Raw genomic sequence first — 22,264 nt, forward strand, 5'->3', positions numbered from 1 at the left:
TTCATTTTCCTGGTGAAAATCCTGGTGAAAATTTAGTTACTTCAGTAACTAGTTATTTTATAAATTAAGTTTTTTTGCACACAAACCAGATGAAAATATAGGAGCAGCTGAAATAATTGGTGGATAGATTGATTTACAGAAATATTTTGACAAATGTTTAACAAAAACAGTTTGTATTCGCAGCTTCTCAATTATGATGACTCACTGCTTTCCTTTTAATTAATTTATCAAGTTGATTTTTTTCTGCATGAGCAGGCTCACTTTTACTTTTAACACTTAAACATATTTTCCTGAGTGTTCTTACATACTTTTACCTAAGTAACATTTTCAGTGCAAGACTTTTACAAGTTACAGTGTTTTTACAGTGTGGTATTTGTAATTTTACTGAAGCAAAGGATTTGAATTCTTCCTCCACCACTGTGTGTTCAGTCCATCAGACACTGCTTCTGCAACTGTCATTGTTCTCTGTACTTTCCCCCACAAATAAAGCAATAAAAAAATAGATAAAGCCCTTCGAAGACCTGAGACCTGTCTCAAATGGATGGTACACCCTTTAAGTACAGAGCAAAAAATTTAAAACCAGCCCTAAAACCCTAGACTGTATAAAATAATGGACGCAGCCACCATGGCATCATCCATTGGTTTGTGGACTCCTGTTCTGAGGCCTCGAGTTGGTTCACTTTGGCCATCACTTTCTTTGACTTTTGGAGCCATAAGTGATCATATTTAGACAAGGGAGTGGAGCTGTGAAGGAGCGAGGGGTAGATCTGACCACGAAAGCCAGGACACCATCTTGCTGGTGCGACACCCTAAAGCACACTGTATTATTGCCTATTTTACTTTAAATGGGAGCAAAATTTATTAAATGAACTTCATGCTGTGTTGAAGAAGACTTGAAACTATACAGGGACTATAAAGTCATCAGGAAAATGTTCAGTTAAGTAATAAATGAAGTGAGAATGAAAGTAATTTACTTGATACTTTGACTTCTTTACAACTGGTCTTCTTTTTTCAACCAGTGGAGCCCCCCCCTGCTGGCCATTAGAGGGAATGCAGGCTTCTGCCTCATTTTTCAGACCTAGAGATAAAACCCTTGCTGGAAAGTGAAAAGGGGCAATTAAAGAGCAGATAAAACTGGAGTAGAGTTAAAAACCTTGTTGTAAAGTGCGAAAGTTTTCACATTTTCAAAGATATTACATAGAGTATATGCATGTAGAAGCTGCAGCAGACAGGTGGGAACACACAGAGTCAACACAACGTATCTGATTACAGGTGACTGGGATCAAAGTGCAAGTTATTTTAGTGGAGCATACTGGGTGCAGCTTACTGTACGTTTGTTTCTCTGAGGCGCGGAGACTTCACCGTACAAAGCAGGTATGTAACTCCTCTAAATTGCTCCTTCTATTGTAGTGGTGCAACATTCTTGTAAAGGTTTGACTACATGAACTTATGTTTATTGGTGTGTCCAACTCTCTGGTGTTGTGAATTACTAAATCAGGCACCGACTCTGTTGATGTATCGAAACATTCTCGTTTGCCTCCACAATGATTTTGTAGATTTAAAACCAGATAGACAAAATACAACAGCACGCACACTGTCTTGTGTGTCTTCACTGCAGCTGGTTCAGCCTCATCCACTCCTACATATTGTGTATCATCATGATCAAGCAAATTATTCTACCTGTTGCATTTGTTGCGGCGCTGAGCTCATGGAACTGTAAGTCACAGCTCTTATGATTAAGTGGTTAAAATACTTCTGATTACATGACAAAAGTCTGGTTGTATTCTGCTGTTTATGTTTCTCTTTGTCTTATTTGCTCTTATGGTTTTAGTCTCGCTCATATGACGATTGACCTTTTGTTTTACTTTTGCAAGGCTAATGTGTGGTTTTTGCTCAATTTTAGATTATTCCCAAAAAGATGAGAAAATGGACCATGACGAGACAAAGTCACTGTTTCAGCAGTCACAGAAGGAGAAAGAATGGGAAAATGTGGTTGCTACATTGATGGAACAGGAGAATGAGCTGGAGAAGCTCACAGAGACACTTGAACTACAACATAAAAAGGTAAGAGATTGTTCATTGCTCATGAACACAAATATTATCACAGAAAAGTTGCATTAACAGAACAAATTCAACAAGTAGCTAGTACCTATTGTGAGGTTCTCCTATCTGTCTAACTCTTACACCATAGTAACAATAAAGAATCAGTCAATCAATCAATCAATCAATCTTTTCTTGCACAGCTCTTTTAATACAGGTTAGTGCAGAGATAACTGACAATCTGATAATAAGACAGAACAATTGAAGACCATAAATATAATAAAAAGAAAAAAAGAGACTATAAAAATGATGAAAATGTAATAAAATACATTTAAAAGCTATTATAACAGTAACAGTTGTTTAAAAGAGTGATATAAAAAGAACAAGATAAAATAGACCACGAAATAAGAATGAAAATGATGACAATAAAACAGATAAGAACTTCAGTAATAATAATAATAAAAATAACTAATTGTTGTAACAAAAAAGTTAATAATAAAATAAAATAAAATTGGTAAATTAGTAAGTAAAATGATTTGATTTTGTAAATTATGTTTGCAAACCATTACTAATCATAAGCCTGGCTGTATAGGTTTAAATCTGAATGATGTAACACGTGCTTAGAGAAGGTATAAATTTCAGGTTATTTATTTAATCTTGTACTCCACCCCCATTTTGTAGCAAAAACGCATAAAATGACATACCCAGATTAAAATGACTGTAGTGTCTGGACCACTCTGACTACATGCATGAAGTCTTGCCAGAAAGAAAACTCTCTGAGGTTTCTTGTGAAAGTGTCAGAAACACTCTAGGTGATACAGAGACAGAGTAATGGGCCTCTGAAGTCAATAAAAAATGAGTTTCAGGATGAATAACTGTCTGTGGCTTCATCTGAGCAGGTAAATGACACTGTGGGGCTGTAGGCACACTATCAATGAACATTTGTTTCAAATTTGAAGAAGGTTGCTCAAAGCATGACCATTCTACAGTCGCACACTCAGCTTCAAAACTGTACTATCAGTGATCAAACAACACTCAGCCAGCTTCAAACATTGTACCTGATTGAAATCAGGTGTGATTATGATAGCTGATGTTGTTTATGACACAAACACCATAAAATATCACCAAATAAAGCCATATGAAATGTGAAAGTTATGATCCCACTTTCTAGACGGTATATCTCAGCCAAAAATAGTGGTAGGAGTGAGACTCTTACCTTTTATAAACCAGCTAAGTCCCCTCTAACGGCTCCGCATAAGATTGCGTGTAGTCCTTTAACTTTTCCCGTCAAAAAATGGCATGACATGACTTGTCACCACTCATAGCGATTTTGTTCTGGTGTGAAATACATAATAAATAAATAAAAGAAAAACAATGTTAGTTTTGAAAAGTCGAGAGCTTCCTGAATCCGGCAATACCAAACATCACATGGTTTGATGATGCAGTGCGCCTGGGAGATACCATTTAACAGAGGAGGAGGGGAGCAAGGACGTCGGCGTCCGGGCGTAGTTAAAGAGGTTAAATTTACAAACTAAGTACTTTGTGTCATGACTAACGCTTCATTTTGGATATATGTTTTCTTCATATTTGCGTAGTGTTTTGTGAATACGTCCTCATCCCAAGTCGTCACATAACACCACTTTGTGAGTAGACTTTTGTGTCTAGGGTTTTACACGCTAGGTATCCTTCAGCATCTGCTGTTGACGTTCTGGGATGGGCACACGATTAGGCTCAGGCAACAAAAGCATGTGGTTGTGTTTAGAAAAAAAAAAACAAAAAAACATCATGGTTTGGATGAAAGTCCGGGATTTGTTGGAGCCATCCACCACCCCTTCGCCTGCCCTATAGGACTAACCAGGGCTGCACATCATATGGCCAAAAGAAGTAGCTTTTGGTGTCAGTGTCTGATCTGTGTCTTTTTTCTGTATCCCACACCCTGTCTTTCTTGTATTTAAAGCCTGTTTCTTTCTTTTTTCTTTTTTTTTTCAGAATTCCACAAAGCTGAACCCGAAGGACGAACTGTTCTTTGACTCTGCGCTCACCATCATGACAGGATCAATGCCCCTCAAAACTGTCTTCATCGTCCTCCTTATACACACATGTGGTAACTTGCATTCTTATACTGAGCTCATTATATTATATTGTATTTCTAAATCTGTCTCCAGTAACATTTGTAGTTACATATATTCTCAGAGCACAGTTTTGCACGTCACATATGTGCATTTGGTCTCCAAAATGCCAAAGATGCATCTGAAGCAACAAGCTTAAAAGAACCGAAACATAAATCTTGATTTAAAGTCAAACATGAACTTTAAAGATAAGACGAGATGAGAGTTTTACTTTGAAGTGAATAATTTGTTGTTTTGCTGTTGTTTCAGCTCGTTTCGTTGGATTTGTTTCCTCAGTGTTTCAGAACATGAGCTCAGCTGCCATCCTGTTTGACTTGGCTTTCAGTATCATTCTGGCTGTTTATGCCATGACCAAATGGAAACGTAAGTCACACTTCTTTCATGTCTACCACAGCATTATATTACCTTTAGATCCTAATTTCCCCAGCAACGGTTTGTCCAGTTTGAGTAATTGATCAGTCAATCCAATCACAGCTGATCAAATCGGACTGATGGATGAGAAAAGCAGCGAGGTGAAGGAGGGATTGAAAACGTTTAGACCCAGTGCTAAGAGAATGTGGTGCAATGCCTAAGAGTCAACACATTCTCACTCCGACCTCGTCACATATTGATGTTTGGTCATGGACTTTTCATGTTGAGATATGACGTCCAAGGTACCCTGGGTGTGTTGGTTGTTGACGTTCTGGGACGCCGTGTCAACTTCAGCCTGTTACATGCATTGTCTGTTTTCAAAGTACACTAACGTTGTCACAGGAAATGTACAGTTTGCATACAGTCTCTTTCAAAATAAAAGCACAACATTGGTACAACACCGCAAATTCAAGTTTTTTTCCTTCAAAAACGCTGGTTACATTTAGCCACATGGTTGGGGTTAAGGTCCGAACATACTCGGGCGTACTATAAGCGGAGCGGACTCCGCGAGGAATGTCTACAGTCATTCGGGCTTCCATAGTCGAGCGCACTTCTGCGTTGTAGTTTCCTGTAAAAATGTCCGTGAAACACATTACATTACCCACAATTCTTGCGCGTCGATGTGAAAAATACAGGCCGAGCAGTCACTGGTGTGCGGAGCGGAGTCCGCACAGTCGTAAAATCTGAGCTTTGCGCACACAGGGCTTGCAGACGTCCGCTTTTGGTCCAGGCAGACCTCCGTGGAGTCCACTCCGCGTACGTTCCGCCCAGCACTATTAGACAGCACTATTAGAGTACATGTAAGGAGCTCCTAACGCAGGAAGTCTCTAACCAAGTGCTGGTTGTCTCCGACTTCAGTGTGAGTTGTAAGATTACATGCACTCTAATAGGGCTAATGGTTCAGCTCCAGAAATAGAAAGCCTTTATGTAGCGACATATTTTAATCATGGCCACCTAAAAAAATGAATTTGTATGAAACCCTGATACATTGACTTCTCATGTCAGTGGTCAGTTTGTCCAAAATTCTGGAAATTTAAAGTTGTTTTTGTGTCATCTGTCATACATACAATGTCAGGTGCTATCAGAGAAACACATGTTACATGAACTACATTTTATTTGAACAACATTCCTGTCTCTGTTGTTGAAAAGGCCAGAAAGCAGAGCTGGAGAAGAAAAACGCACAGCTTCTGAAGGAGTCAGTGGAGAAAGACGAGGACCAGAAGGATGTGGTCAACACAATGATGGAGATGAAGACTGAACTGGAGAACCAGAGGCATCGACTCACAGTGCGCCTGGCGGAGGTGGAGGGGGAGAGGGAAGTTAACAAACAGAAGCTTCAGGAAGTGGAGAATGAAATAACAGAGAGGGAGCTGAAGTTTGACAAACCACAGGAGTTACTAACAGAAAAAGAAAACTTACTGCGAGCGCAGTGGAAACTGGACGAGACCAAGAAAGAAAACGAGAGACAGCTGCTGAACACCGAGAGACTGCTGGAGCCTTTAGAGATCCAGCTTACCAGAATTCATCAAAAGAAAGAAGTAGACTTTAGGTAGAGTTGTCAGAGGAAGGAAAAGAAGTCAATATGTATGGTGACCCTCCAAGGTTAACGCACTACAAAGAGAAAATGCAAACAAATTAAGAAACGCACTGCAAGACGCTCAGAAACTGTCTCCAGTGGACACTAAAAAGTGACGCACTTGTTTTTGGCTGATGAATTTGAAGTTGACTGTCCCTCAGTGGTGCTGCACAATGAGATCAAATGTTTTTATGTTGTTTGTGTGTGTTTAACAGTATCTGCTGTCAACCTAGCATGAGCCTTTGGCTCATTATGAATACACCAGGCTGTTCTCACAAACTGTTTGCATGTTTTCCCATGAAAAGTAATGCACCCAAATTCATACATACCTCACATATTTTGAAAGGCTGTGTTCAGTTACCAATGCGCTGATGGCGGTAAACAAAGAAGCAGTCCCGTGCTCGCTTGCAGGGGGCCAGGTTGGGGTGGCGGATGGGTCAAAAAAAGTGGACTTTCGCCTGGTGTCTCATGGTCACATCCATGTGAACTTGGAGTGAACTTAGAGACTAAACCTACTCTCCGTAATTTTACGTGAATTATGTAACTGTACATGAAGGACATAACATCATTTGTGGGGTCACAAATTTGTACGACATGATATAAACCATTCTTTGAGAATATGTTGAATATATACACATATATTACATGATTAGTGTTGTAACCTCTAAAACCCTTTCCACTGCAGATTACTGAATACATGCCCTAAAAAGGAATTGGGGTAACATTCCACTAGAGTACTCACACTAAATAACATATGCCAAGTATTTGCTTGCTTGCTGAACTCATTTGTCTAGGTCTTGTATTTCCATGCCCAGAGCACACTCCCCTGCCACTGTCATTGAACATGTGCACTGCACACATTTAAAAAAAAATCTGTTTATGGGAAATGAATGCCTCTCTGTCCACACTAAATCTGCTAAATGCACACTTCTAAAAAGACAAACCACCTACCTATCAGCTGTGCACTAAACTGGACACATAACCTCTTAAAAGATAGGCAAGTACGCTCTATGTTTGTACTTTTTAAACAGAAAACACAAGTTATATTTTGTGATATTTACTGGAAATTTCATATGATGTAGCCAACAGCAAGTCGATGTGCCAGAAATGTTCAGCTCCCTGCAGATCTCCCTTCAGGCAGCTGCCACCTAATTTATGTTTTTGTATTTTTTTATTATTTTTTTTTAGTTTTTAGTCTAGTTTAGTTTTGTAGTGATCATGTAGATAATTCCTCATTTCAACTTAATGAATCAGTTGTTCCTCTTCTATTATGGAGCTTTTAAAGCGAGGAACAGGAATAAATAGAAACAGGATGTCTGACAAAAGTTCAGTTTAAAACAGCAGCGCTGCGTCGCTTGCAGCCAGTTAGCAGCCAGATAACACAATCCCCTCAAGTAATCTATTTTAAAAGACAGTAACTGTATTCAGAATGGCACCAACTGAAGCTGTAACTGTAACAGAATACAGTTACGTATACGTAATACGTAACTTAGGTACTTGTATTCAGTTACTCGCCACCCCTGATTATGAATACGTAGAACACTGCTTAGAAGAGAGAGTGAAAATGAAAAATAACCTTATTTAATGCTTGATTTATTACAAATGGGTGCAGCTAAGTTTTACTTGACTGAGTGAGTGCAGTGGTGTCATGTGTTACTTGTTTGACATTAACTGTAGGACAATCAGTTTGTTTAAACCTTTTTTAAGTATCTCCCAAAGTGTAAAGTGCTGAGCATCTTTGTGATTTTGTGTCAGAAACAGGACTTTGTTGAAATGTTTTCTATATAAAAATGTATTTTGCAGTGAATGTCTGCCGCCTTTATTTCTGTTTTGTCTGCTCTGTGGCCAGTTTTTGTTTAGTGTGTTTCTTGGTTTCTCAAGCCTCTGTCCAAATTGGAAATGTGTGCTCCTCCTCTGTTCCTCCTCTCCTATGGTGTTCCCCAAGGCTCCATTTTAGGCCCAATTTTATTTTCACTATACATGTTTCCATTAGGCTCTATACTGAGGAAATACAATATATATATAATATAATATATAATATATATTCCCAGTTGCACCTCCCTTGAAACCATTAGACCTTTGCAGCATTAATTCACTATTACTATGTATTAATGACATAAAATCTTGGATGGCACGAAGCTTTCTCCAGCTGAACCATGACAAAACTGAGGTCCTCATCTTTGGCCTTATAGACACTTATGCCGCTGTTACCAGTGCTCTTGGTCCTCTGTCTTCCCATTTAAAATCTCATGTAAAGAATCTTGGTGTCATCTTTGACTCTGGCTTTAGATTTGATAAACAGATCAACTCAGTTGTCAGCTCAAGCATCTTCCATCTAAGATCCATTGCAAAACTTAAATCATTTCTGTCCATAAAAGATTTACAAATTCTGGTTCATGCTTCCATCTCCTCCCAATTAGATAGATTACACCGGCATCAACCAGTCAGCTCTGTCATGCTTGCAGCTTGTTCAGAATTCAGCAGCAAGACTCATTACTCATTAGAAGTGATCACATTTCCCCTGTATTGGCCTCGCTTCACTGGTTACCTGTAAAGTATAGGATTGATTTTAAGACTCTTTTCTTTGTTTTTAAAGCACTGCATGGACCAGCACCAGATTATTTCAGAACACCTCACTCCCTATTCCACTTCTCGTCCCCTCAGATCCACTGACAAATCGTTGCTTTCTATCCCACTTACAAAGTTTAAAAACAGAGGTGACAGAGCTTTCTCAGTTACTGGTCCAAAACTGTGGAACAGCCTGCCACAAACAGTTAGATCTTCACCCTCTTTAAATATATTCAAAGCCCGGCTAAAAACCCATCTCTTTGCCTTAGCTTTTGGTGATTCATCACCATATATTGTTTGTTACTCATCTTTTTCATTGAATTTACTCAAGGCAAACTCTACTGTCTTGGTTGATTATTTTCTTGTTGTGTATAATTTGTATCCATTGTAAAGCACTTTGGTCAACGATTGCTGTTTTTAAATGTGCTCTATAAATAAAGTTGACTTGACTTGGTTTCCTCCTCTAACAAAAACAGAACCAGGCTGCTGCTTGAACAGGTGGTGGACATTCTGAACAAGCCTCCATCTTGTGAATGACAACTAACTCCAGTTACTATCATTAAGTGTCGTGTGCTAAACAGAGCAGACTTCAGCTCCATTTTATTGTGGCAGTAGCCTGAGCTTAAATATTAATCAGTCAGTGTTGATCGATATAGTGCAATAAATCAGAGAGCAGGCTGTAAACTCTGACCTCACATCTGATGCTCTCTGCATTGTATTACAGTTTGCTTTCTACAATACTGTAAAGGAAAAACTTATAGCTTATTTTCTACAGCTCTGGACAAGGTTCAGTTACATTTTGGTTTGTAATTATTTAGTTGTGGTTTGGAGGAGAGCTCTAGTGTCCACTGATGTTTCTTTAAATCCAACTGGTACAAAAAAAGCGCCATGTTCACTGGACTTTCATGTGCACCTGCATGTAAATGCTGCCATAAAAGTGAACACACCTCACCTTATGATACCAAAGTACACATCATTTTATGAGAGGACTTTTTCCGTGCAGTTACCGGAGGTGAGGTGAAACGCAACAACAGGTATGTCTGATTTTCAAAGTTTAATTCTTTTTTGTCTTTCAAATGGCGATCATGCTTTCAGTGATGTTTATAACCACACATGAATAATTGTATTCATGTACGTAGAGAAAGAAAGCAGGTCTTTGGTCACAGCTGACTTAATGACAGGCTGGTATGCAAACACTTGATCGTAGCCGTAAATCACATTCAGACTGTGTCATTAGGAGAGGTGATTTTAACATTACTGGCGCTGGACATTTATTTTAATTTGGTACAGAGTGCATATTTTGGGTAATTGGTCACCCCTCCAGAGTAATATTTCCAGCTGCTATTACCAACTGATTTTCAACAAGCTGGTCCTCACATCACACGCAGAGTGACGGCCATTTTAAAATTGATCCCTGAGCTTGTCCTGCATATAGCTGCTTGTCCTTGCACTTTTTACCTCATATGTTTTCATGTGTGAAATTTGACTTTTACATGAAATTAGCAGAGGTAAAAAAAATAAGTAAACAATTGCATGTTTCTGTTCAGATTAGCAGACATCACATGTATAGGCCTATTTGTACCCAACATGACAATAGAAGCGGGTTGTCGTCTCTTCTCCCATTTTTATCCTATTTCTTTACATTTTACCAAATCAGCACCACTAAAAGTGTGCAAAATGACCCATTAGCAGTTCCTGTCTGCGGTGTACTCATATATTTACACACAACTGGACTGCTTTGCAAATGAAGAAAATTAAAAATGGATATTTTATTCCCCACCTCCTCCTGGAATGTTAATACAGTCTGAATACGACTTCAGATTAAAGCTGTGACAGGCAAATCTGGAATTAGGTTACCAGTGTTATTGCATGATATTATAGATGATGCACACTTAAATATTTATACACACATCATGCTGCAAAGTTAATCTTGTTTATATCATAAAATAATATTAAACCTTTTGTTTCCACTGTTTAATACTTCATTAAAGTGTATTTGAATTTCTAGCTCTCCAGGATGGTTCACTCTCAGGATGGACTTCTCAGAACAGTCAGTGTTTTCCAACACATCACTGTCCTCCTTCTCCTAACACACCTGTGTGAAGGTAACTTACACACACACACACACACACACACACACACACTGCTCATGAGCTGTCCTCACATGGTTCTCAACATGGAGGTGGCTGAGCCAGTGGCTAGCAGCTAAACAATGTTAAGCAGTAGGAAGAAGTGAATACTTACCAAGTCGTAGCCCTTCTTACTTATATATGTGTATTTTTTTAATCAATAAATATAATATTAAACATGAATAAAACTTTCCACCCCAGTGTTCACCAAACACACTGCAATCAAATCAATCAAACTAAAATAAAAGGTTCAAAACAAAACAAGAACAGGTCAATCACTGAGCATCTGTTGGCTGTAGTTTGGACATTTATTAGCACAGTTAGCTCTAGCCGGCCCACATCAGCAGATGTTTTACTCCATGCATATTAAGTAACGAGACTATGACAAAAAAAATATTTAAGGGGCCAGTCTTTTCTGTGTTAGTTGTTTGAGCTGTCATGTGTTGAAATTCATCACTTCAGGAACCGGTGTCCTTGTTGAAGCATTTATCAACATGCATTGTTTTGGATCAGAATGTGTTAAAAGGACTTTGATCAGCATTTTAAGTCCCAGAAGCTTCATTACAAACACTTATATTATGTCATTATATGATTTTGCCTCCAGTAAATTAATCACATTTTTTTTTATTTCTGCCTCTGAAACAGTTCTCCTACACATGCAAACTTTTTGTAGGTTAAACTCTGGAGATGCAACAGAAGCTCCGATCAAGAGTTCATGTCTGTGGTGAATACTGGGGAAAGTGAATTTAAAATACAGACCCTCTGTTTTCCAGGTCAGTCTCAGGAGATTGGTCCACCTCAGGCCGTCATGGTGATGGTTGGTGATGATGTCGTTTTGCCATGCCAGCTGGAACCTCCCATGGATGCAGTTTCCATGACAGTGGAGTGGGCGAGACTCAACCTGAACCCCAGATTTGTCCATGTGTGGCATGACGGTCAGGAACTGCTCTCCGACCAAAACAAGGCCTACAAGGGAAGAGTGTCACTGTCGGTCAACAAACTGAAGCATGGAGACATTTCACTGAATCTGTCCAAAGTGAGGATCTCTGATAACGGGAAATACAGATGCTACATCCCAAAACTGAGCAAAGAATATTTTGTTGAGCTTCTTGTTGGTAAGTAAACTGGTGACATGCACTGCTTATGGAACTTTTATAGCTTAGTGGACAAGGTCCTTTCAGATTTGTACAGTGTGGACACTGATGTGATGCTTGAGGTAGATTCAGTGCTGTTCATTTCATCTGAAGATTAGACCAATAAATTGTGACTGAAATTTCTCCCCTCTCACCCCGTCAGGTGCCGTCTCCTCACCTGTCACCAGTTTAGCAGGGATCGACAGAGACAAGGGGGGAGTGGTGTTACAGTGTGAGTCTGCAGGCTGGCATCCAGAGCCTGAGGTGTTGTGGCTGGACGGTGAGGGAAAGCTCCTCTCTGCTGGACCTACAGAGACAGTCAGAGGTCCTGATGACCTCTATACTGTCAGCAGCAGAGTGACTGTGGAGAAGAGACACAGCAACAGCTTCACCTGTAGAGTCCAACAGAGGAACATCAACCAGACCACAGAGACACACATCCAAGTTCCAGGTAGAAATCATTTCTAGCATTCAGCTTCCAGTTCATGACAGAAACACACACCTTATGTATTTTTGTCTTTTAGTTGCTGATAAGTGTTTTTCTGTCTTTCATGATTTCAGAGGACTTCTTCATGGCTCAAACCAGCTGTACTGCTTCTACTGTTACTAGTGTGTTGTTTGGCCTCATGTTTGTTCTCACGGTTGTCCTTTTTGTCTGGAAATGGATACAAAACAAAAAAGGTGAGGCAAAAATTAACCAGACTTTTTTTTTGTTTTTTGAAGAATGCATCTTATGTCTCTTAAACTTATGGTTATGATAACATGAGAAAATGTCTCTAACTAACTGATCGACATTTAAAATTCAAATTTTATTATTCAAAGTGTATTTTCAAATTGTGTTATGTGGGTGAATAAAAAATAACTAAGTGAACTAAATAGTGCTACATATTGATCTTGTTTTTGCCCTCTGACAATCTGTCAGAAAGGACTGGTTTCCTGTTTGAAATGATCTTATTTAGAAATGTCTAAGTGAAGATTTTATTGCTGTCATTTAAATGAAATAATGTGTCAACTATCAACAAACTCTGTTTGGGTCCTGTGTCTAATGTAGTTTCATGCTTTATTCCAAAACTACTCTATAACACTGTTTCTGTTTCTACACAGGTTCCAAGACACAACTTGAGAGAAAAACAGAGGAGAGGGACGGAGAGGAGAACGCAGGGCAGCAGCTTCTGATGGAAAGAAAAAGCAAAGAGCAGCTTATGGCAGAAAACAAGAAAATGAAGGAGGAGTTACAGAAGAAAGAGGAAGAACTGAAAACTATGACACAGGTTACTGATTCACTGAGTGAGCTGAAGAATGAACTGGAGAAGCAGAAAGGTAAACTCACTGACCAAATGGAGAAGGCAGCGAGACGAGCGAAGGAGAATGAAGAGAAGGTTCATTCAGTGGAGAAAGAAGTAACAGAGAAGGAGGGAGATAGAACAGCTAACAAAGCTCAGGGATACTCAAAACTCAAAGAAATCATCACAGAGAACAGCTGGAGCCTGGAGGAGAGGAAGAAAGAACTCCAACAACTGCTTATGGACACAGAGAAACTGATGAAGAGGACAATAGATCACTATGTAAGAATTACAGGGAAGAAAATGGAGGACAGGGAGGACGCAGTAGATAACAACATGGAGCAAATTAAAAAACAGCAGGACACAGAGACAGAGAGGAGAGAGGAAACAGGACAAAACAAAACAAATGTTAATGTCTGCACTTAATAAATCAGCTACAATTAATACACAGTCTATTTGGTTAGACTGCTCATGCACTGTTCATGTGTATACATACAAAATGAATGCACCAGAGTTTGTAAACAACACACGAAATCATGAAGGCTGCAAACATGTGACTAATGAGCTGGCAGGATTACAGAAGGAAGGAGTAGTAGTGTGGTAGTATGTAGTAGTATAGAGAGTGAAAGTTTGTGTAAGGAGTTAGGTATGAGTGGTCAAACAAACATAGGACTTTCACTTCAGAATTGTGTGCAAACCTAACCGACAGGGGCGCTTATTTGTTAAATATAATATGAACCATTGTATGAAGATACGATGCTCTGCATTGATGAATCTGGAGAAAATAATCAAATACATCCAGAGTACCTCTCGGCTTTACAGAGCTCTTTACTGTACTGGTTCAACCTGAACGCTCTCATAGTTGTTTTCAGAAAAGAAGCTGTACTCTACCTGCTCAGCATCAAACAGCAGACAGACACAGTTAGAGACCAGCTGGTGAACACAGTGGAGCATTTAAAGAGACAGATATTTCCATCATTAGTTAGTGGAGACTAACAACATTCATCAAGTGACACAAACACAAAAACTCCCAATGAATCATCATGTACATTTAAAAAAAAAATCATGCATAATGAAAAAAAGAAAAAAGATTTAAGTTAATAGTAGAACTCTTCTAATATTGTGTTTTTGTCTCATGTGATTTTCCCCAATTTTTAATCTATTATAATGATATGGTTAGTTTGTATATAATTTATATTTGACATAACGCTCCCTTTTAGTGTAAAAAAATAGAAATTTCTTTATGTGTGATTACATACTGTGTATTCAATAACCCATTGAGCTCTAATCATATGACGATACAGTGTGTACAGATTACTGCTTTTTTTTCTTCTCCAAGCTGAAATAAAGCAACACGACATACATACAGTTTTGAGATATACATGTGAACAGGAAAAAGCATGCTAGTTTAAATGGTTAAAATGTTGTGGTTATAGTTTGTACTTGAATTATATCAGAAGTTTGTATTTGAAGTTTGTTTTTTATGTAATATTTTGGTCTTTTTTTCTGAATATGTTGTTTCTGTTTTTAATAAAATATGTGATGGTCTGCTTTGTGTCTCATGTTTTCATTGGTTAAATCATCCACTCATTGTAAGTGTGTGTGCATTTCAACATTAAAGTCAATAGGGCTGTTGTGTTAATCCTTCATAGTGTCTGTTCAAACTCATGTCACAGTTTCACCATGAGAAATATATCCAAATAATGAACAGACCAACATGTTCATAAAGCAGCACTGATCTAATGGGTCAACCAGCCCAAGCTGTGAGGACCTGATAAAGGTGAATATTCATGCACCTGCAACCTCAATCTTCATATGAGCCTGAAAAATGCAGCAACTTTGTTTTTTCATGCATACAGTCGTTGACTGTAGAAGGTTTGAGACATCAATGATTTGTGAAAGGGTTAATCAAGAGGGTGTGTGCCCAAAACTGTAAAACCAGCCTCAGTGCAGCTGCTTTATTTGTTCAGTCTGTATCTTACAACCAGTGTCCTTATACAGTCACATGATTCACGTTTCATCAAACCATGAAGCAGAAAATAGTCCAAAGGACAATCTGGACAAAGCAAGTGACGACTCTCTGTCAAGGTAAGCTGACAGAGAATTATTTATATCACAGTCTAATACAGACTCACTGCAGTGCAAGACTATATGTGATGTGTAGTGTTTTCCATTATGTGATGATTATTCCAGGTTACGTTCCATTGTTTAGTTAGTTTACAACAAGAGCTGATTTTATCACAGATCTCTCCTGATCAAAAGTTGAGACACTTATTAATATATTAATATATATATTAATGACAGAACCAATGAGATTTGTGTTAAAGATAAAAATCTAATGCTCATCCAGCCAAATGATAGGTTTGACTCCAGCGCCTGTAACCTTGTCCAGTATGTTACTGGGTGACCTAATTCTTGATTATAAGGTATGTTATCTCAGAGCCAGCTTCAAATGACTGTTATTATATCACTAAGCAGTTTTGTGAAATAGGTTTTGAGGAAATGTAAATGCTGCTTGGATTATGTTCACAAAGTGTTGTACCCACACAAGTTGAAGGGAGGTGGATGAGTTCGTGCAAAGCTCAGGATGTGATACTGAAGTTCATGTCCTTTGTTCTGTGTGTGGACATTAGGCTCCTAAAACACTCCACAAATCTGGATTTTGGCAAATATCGAAAAAGTCTTCATGTCGCTACCTTTTTTTTTCTTTTTTTTAGGTGAACCGAGCCAATGCTCTTTGATCTTTGAGCGCCCAACCGTAACCATAAACATGTTAATCATTATTCAGTTGCCAGAGGGGACTCTTCTATTCTCAGGAAATTAAATGAAATAAGTTTATTATGAACATTTTGCAGTTGAGTTCTGCACAAACATTTAAAGAATGTTTTTACCATTGTCACAAAAAAGAATTAAAGAAAAGAAAAAAAATCCATGTAGGATTACATTTCCTTTAAATGTTGAAAATAAGCAGTATATAAACATAATTTTAATGAGACAGAGTGTTTGAGTGTCTGATGATATCGCTGGCATCACAACAGTAATTTCTACTGATAAATCAGGGCTGTTCCTGATTTAGAATTATGTCAGTCGAATCATATTCGACTGCTCAATATGAATATTCAACTTTTTTTTTCCATGTAAAGTTTAAAGGTTTGAACGGGGCTCTGTAATACAGTAAACGAGCAAACTGTGATGACCTATCAGAAATGAGCAACACATTTTGCCAACACCAGATTACAAACAAAAGCCAAAGACTGTGTCAAAGCGAATTTGTAAATTCCCCATTTCTGACCAGAGGAGAGAGGATAATGTTATCTCAGAGCCTTAAGCCTAGTTTAAGCTCGATGCAGTCACTAGTGCGCGAGGTTCGCGCACCACAAATGAGGTAACCGCGCACCTGGTGACAGCCGCGCGCTGGCGCTTTGCGAGGTCGCACCCCTCTAGGACTTTGAAATGTTTCGCAAGCCACACTAGTGTTGCTCAGTTCAAAATGCACTGCGCAAGGACTACTTCTACTGTTTTTTGCCTGCTTCTGCTACTTCCCATAGTTTTTTTTTCTCTTCCGCCCTGTCTTTGCAGTAAATACTGCAACGGAGAATGCGCCAAGTATAAATGCCTTCGCGCTCTGTTGAGGTGCACGCACAATCCGCGAACAGAGCCAGATGAAGGTATAACTGAAGCTTTACGGTACAGAGCTGCAGACTTCGACTTCAAGGGGAGTAGCCCCACTAATAAATCAACATTGTAATATATCTAACTTTAGACTCATATGAACTAAACTAATAGTGGGGTTTCCAGCTATTTTAAGTTCAGAGGTTTTAAGTGAGAAGCTTCTCGTACCAACCTAAACCTGCAGTATTAAGTTGGATTTGAAGTTAGGCTGAACTGAATGTGTCTAACAAGCCTCTTTATTTCACTTTGCTTCACAGAGGAAAATGTTTCTGTGCAGCTGCTTTGGAGTCTGCCTTTTTATCTTCTGCTGCCTCCCTGTTACAACAGGTAAACACTGGATTCATGAATGGTTTAAAGGTGTAACTGAACTGTGTCCAAAAAGTAACAAGCAACATGAGTGTTTTCTAATCTGCACCTCTGGTTAAGCTCTGAAGTTCAGACAAGTAAAACAATGTCCAGATGTTAGTCTAGACATTGTTATCTCGCCAGCAGCGGAGGCGGTACAAGAGCCGAACTGACGTCTATATAAAAATACAGAGCAACATGCTGCACGTTATTGTCAGTGGAAGCCAGTGACATGAGTGCTCAGCACTCCAATGATGTGATGAAGTGTTTTTGTTTCTAGCTGTGGTACTGTGTTGTTTAGCAAAGTTAGCTGACACTGTGCTAGCTTTTTGTGCATTAAGCTGCAAACGGGAATGCAATGCCTCAGCCTCTTTTGCTTCTGGAACGCCGGCATGCTATCTAAAGTCACGCACTGAGACAGCATTATGCTGGCATTGTTTGGTTCAGTGTCAAAAAGCAAAACCGTCGTAATGGCAGACTCTCTGTTCAAAGTAATACTGCACCTACAAAATGACCATCGGTAAATCAGTTAGTCATGCCAATACAATATTAAAAAGGTTAATATTGTGACCATAAAGTCTTAAAGATATGATAATTTATTATTGATATTTTTGTGTTTAATAAACTGTGTGAATTTTCTGAGCTAAGCTAACAAGCTAACAAATTTACCACCTGACTCTTTGTCTGCTGACCAGCTGAAGAACTTTGTTTTTCCACTTTGTTCTTTTAAACAAAGTAAATCACTGGTCCTTCCAATAACAAGCAATATGAGTGTTTTCTAAACTGCACCTAAACTTCAAGAGCTTTTTCGAATGACCGCCAAGCTTGTAGAATCAACCATTTTTCAAAGACACACAGAGTAATCACGCTGTACCACTATCTGGTTTGCAACGTCATCACCCAGCGGAGCACACAATCTATTATGGTCCTCAGTTTTGACTGAGTGCCGCAATACAGTATGTTTAAATATACTCTTTATTAAAAGTGGAGAATAATTGCATACCTGTGATGCTCAAACTTAAATGAAGGACTCACACACTGAACATTTCAGCTCATTTTTAACTTTGCATTTACGTTTTTTCCTCCTTACAGGGCAGTCAAACCTGATCTGTTCACCTCAACAAATCGTAGCCTTCGCTGGTGATGATGTCATTCTACCATGTCGCCTTGATCCTCCCATCAGTGCCAGTTCCAGGACAGTGGAGTGGACCAGACCTGGTTTGGACCCAGAGTACATCCATGTTCACCAAGATGGACGACTGGTGCATCAGAGCCAGAATCCGCTGTACCATTATCGCACAGTGCTGTTTGTGGATCAGCTGATTAACGGAAACGTCTCTCTGAAACTCCTCAGAGTGAAAATCTCTGATGCAGGGATACACAAATGCTTCCTTCCCTCATTACGGAAAGAAGCTTTTATCCAACTAGTTGTAGGTGAGAAAGAGTTGTGGTGAAGCAACAGCCCCACTGTGTGGTGTGAAAACACACTAAATTGGCTTCGGTACTTTGGTAAATAAAAAAATTGAGATCAGATGGATGTATATGCCATGATCACCTGAACCAAGAACCAAGAAAAGGGTGCTCAGATTACAAAGATTTGCCCGGCGGCACATTTCAGAAGCATCCTATCAAATTATGCACCCACTCACGTGCTAACGGATAAGATAACCACACAAGAAAACAACCTAATCCCACAAGATTGAAAAAATCCCCTTGTATGATTTCAGGGTCTCCTTGCAGATTGTATGTATTTTGATTTTTGATTTTCTCAAAGTCTTGTTCTTTCTTTTATTCTTTCAGAGGACTCCGTCATGGCTCCATCCAGCTGTACTGCTTCTACTGTTACTAGTGTGTTGTTTGGCCTCATGTTTGTTCTCACAGTTGTCCTTTTTGTCTGGAAATGGAGACAAAACAAAACAGGTGAGCAAAAAATTTGAATTGACTTTTGTCTTTTGAGTGTGTGGTTGTGATAACGTGAGGCAAATAATCACGAAACAGGATAAAGTTTGATCCAGATTAATATACAACAAAATCCAATTACATAATTTCAAATGTATTTTCAAAGCTTGTCATGTGGAGGAAAAATTAAGCATCCCTCCATGTTGATTTTTTTTCTGACAGTGTGAAAGAACAGAGCTTCTTGTTTGAAATTGTTCATGTGTTTGCAGTCTTGTGTTTGAATGTCCTAATGTTTCTACTTTCAACAATAAAATTCTGCCAGGCTTTTGTGTCTAATGTGGTTTCATACCTTTATTTTTTTCTAAAAGTACTCTATAACACTGTTTCTGTTTCTACACAGGCTCCAAGACACAACTTGAGAGAAAAACAGAGGAGAGGGACGGAGAGGAGAATGCAGGGCAGCAGCTTCTGATGGAAAGACAAAGCAAAGAGCAGCTAAAGACAGAAAACAAGAAAATGAAGGAGGAGTTACAGAAGAAAGAGGAAGAACTGAAAACTATGACACAGGTTACTGATTCACTGAGTGAGCTGAAGAATGAACTGGAGAAGCAGAAAGGTAAACTCACTGACCAAATGGAGAAGGCAGCGAGACGAGCGAAGGAGAATGAAGAGAAGGTTCATTCAGTGGAGAAAGAAGTAACAGAGAAGGAGGGAGATAGAACAGCTAACAAAGCTCAGGGATACTCAAAACTCAAAGAAATCATCACAGAGAACAGCTGGAGCCTGGAGGAGAGGAAGAAAGAACTCCAACAACTGCACATGCACACAGACAAACTGATGAAGAGGACAATAGATCACTATGTAAGAATTACAGGGAAGAAAATGGAGGACAGGGAGGATACAGTATATAACAACACGGAGCAAATTAAGCGAATAACATGACGATGCCCAAACATGCTTTTTCCTAAACCTAGACTTTGTAACTTTATGTTAAGCATTTGACTGTGTTGAGCACTAATTTGCTTAATTGTATATCATACAAACAACTGTATGAGGATATGTTGCTCTGGTGGTGATGAACCTCCAGAAAATTATCATTTGAATCTGCAGCTCTGCTCGGCTATACAGAGCTTTGTCGTACCTTTCAGCTTATTGTTTATATCCAACCACATCCTTATTGTTCTGGTTCACTCCCTCCACTCTCACAGAGTTGTTTTCAGAGAAAGAGCAGTAAAAAGCCACCATACACTTAAAGACTGGCTGGTGAACACAGCGGAGCATTCAGCAACTGAAGAGACAGATATTTCCCTCAGGAGTTGGAGGAGACCAAAAACAGAGCTGAAAGAGAGAGAATATTGGACTGACATTCATCCGGCGACACAAACACAGATTCTGAATGAACTGGCCAAAGTAAAGCTGCTGTAAATCTGATCATTTCTTAATTAAACTCTGATGTGTTTTTTCCACATCCTGCTAATACTGCAAAGCTTCTCTCCTTTGTGACCACCCGGTGTTACAGTGCAACCATTTTGCTGCATATCAGAATGAAAATTAATGCGCTAAAATTATTGAGCTTAATGTGGAACAACAAGTTCAATTTTTAAAAAAATGCATAAAAAAAGAAAAAAAATGTTAAGACAGCTGTTCATGCAGACATCCCGGCATAGTCTGTGTTTATGTATGAGACATATGAATCTAATATTGTGTTTTTGTCTTAGGTATCATGTTTTTTTTCCTCTTTCGAATATATTGTAATAATATAATCGGCTTATGCATCTTTTTAAATATATTTTACATGATGCTCCCTCCCAGTGGAACATGTGAAATACGACCTTTAAAATCTAATTTTGTGTGTATAATTACATAATGTATATCTAATAACCCACAGAGCTCATATGACTGTACAATGTGTACTGATTACTGCATTTTCTATCTTATTAGAGCTCTTAATTAAAACCAGCAGTGAAGTAAAACGACAGCACACATGAAAATGAAAAATGCAAACAGGAAAAACATTGCAGTTAAAATATTGTGCTTACAGTTTTTAACTCAGTATCATTGAATGTTTGTACCTGTATATGCTTTTCATTAAATATTGTAGTTTTTTTTTTTATTCTTGAATATGTGACTGTTTTTAATAAAGATATGTTTGTTTGCATTTTCACGTTTTTATTGGTTAAATTACTTTTGCATTTCAGTTAACACCAATAGAGCTGTAGTGAGGATAAAACAGTTGCAATTTATTAATAAACTTCATACTCCCCATAAAAATATATTCAAATAATAAATGCACCACCATGCACATGTAGTAGCACTGTGCCTGGTTTACTCAAATTCTATCTGACTGACAAATCACCAAACATCAGATCATTAGACAGAGAGTGAAACATAACAGCAGGCTACTTTAAACATAGGAAACATGACAATTTTAGAGTATATATTTCTCTGTATTTTATACAGAAACATTCTGCTGGCAGGTTTTCCATATAAAAGATGAACACATTCAAATACGTCCAGTGTAAAGTCTGTTTGACTTTATAGGGCTGAGTGAAAAGTTAAAAATCAGGGGCAGAAAATGCTTAAATGCTGTAAATGTTCTCTTGAAGTGTTTCCCCCCTTGACCTTCACATTGTATTTAAGTAAACATGCTAATTCACAAACCTTTGTGTATTCGATTTGCTAAAGTTTTGTTGTTTATTGGAAATAAACAAAAAGTCAAAATAAAGTGAACCAAAGTGTTTAAGATTACCAAAGCGGTAAAATCTGATGCTTTAAAGACTGAAGTGCTCTAAATCATTAACACACTGCAGCCTGTGCAGTGTGTTCGTATGAGGAAGTGTTTCTGTAATGTAAAACCAGTGGCCCACCCATCACAATAAAATCATACACTCCAAAATCGTCCGAAGTCCAATCTGACAACAAACAACGTGTAGCTTTGTTTCAAGGTAAGATGACTTCAACATTACTTTTGATTCACAGTTTTATAAGTTCTCATAGTAACTAAATAATCACACTTTTACCTCACACTTTCCTGAGGCTCGTATTTTGTTATTACAGTTTGGTTTTACTGTTTTGTGCC

At 38.5% G+C, this 22,264-nt stretch overlaps 3 protein-coding genes across 6 annotated transcripts in view; all 3 read left to right on the top strand.

The window, feature by feature from the left end:
• Nucleotides 1-1,322: 1,322 nt before the first annotated feature.
• LOC125883975 (uncharacterized) lies at nt 1,323-8,958 on the top strand. The gene is made up of 6 exons (XM_049568667.1): nt 1,323-1,374; nt 1,619-1,716; nt 1,904-2,064; nt 4,030-4,144; nt 4,419-4,532; nt 5,730-8,958. The coding sequence occupies exons 2-6, from the start codon at nt 1,659-1,661 to the stop codon at nt 6,131-6,133; spliced, it is 852 nt and encodes a 283-aa protein (XP_049424624.1). The 5' UTR covers nt 1,323-1,374; nt 1,619-1,658; the 3' UTR covers nt 6,134-8,958.
• Nucleotides 8,959-9,660: 702 nt separating this feature from the next.
• LOC125883958 (butyrophilin subfamily 2 member A2-like) lies at nt 9,661-21,337 on the top strand. Its single transcript, XM_049568641.1, has 6 exons — nt 9,661-9,758; nt 10,733-10,829; nt 11,627-11,968; nt 12,150-12,437; nt 12,548-12,667; nt 19,586-21,337. Exons 2-6 carry the CDS (start codon nt 10,742-10,744, stop codon nt 20,125-20,127), a joined length of 1,380 nt encoding a protein of 459 aa, XP_049424598.1. The 5' UTR covers nt 9,661-9,758; nt 10,733-10,741; the 3' UTR covers nt 20,128-21,337.
• A 677-nt stretch (nt 21,338-22,014) lies between these two features.
• Nucleotides 22,015-22,264, top strand: part of LOC125883954 (butyrophilin subfamily 1 member A1-like) — a 67,496-nt gene continuing 67,246 nt past the window's right edge. For 2 of the 4 annotated variants that reach the window (XM_049568616.1, XM_049568618.1), the window contains exon 1: nt 22,016-22,130. The gene's annotated coding sequence lies outside the window, so the exon portion shown is untranslated. Of the gene's footprint in view, nt 22,131-22,264 lie in introns of all 4 variants that reach the window. The other 2 variants (XM_049568617.1, XM_049568619.1) reach the window with 2 other exon arrangements.

This window comes from Epinephelus fuscoguttatus, linkage group LG23 (genome assembly GCF_011397635.1).
Source record: "Epinephelus fuscoguttatus linkage group LG23, E.fuscoguttatus.final_Chr_v1".
Taxonomy (NCBI): domain Eukaryota; kingdom Metazoa; phylum Chordata; class Actinopteri; order Perciformes; family Serranidae; genus Epinephelus; species Epinephelus fuscoguttatus.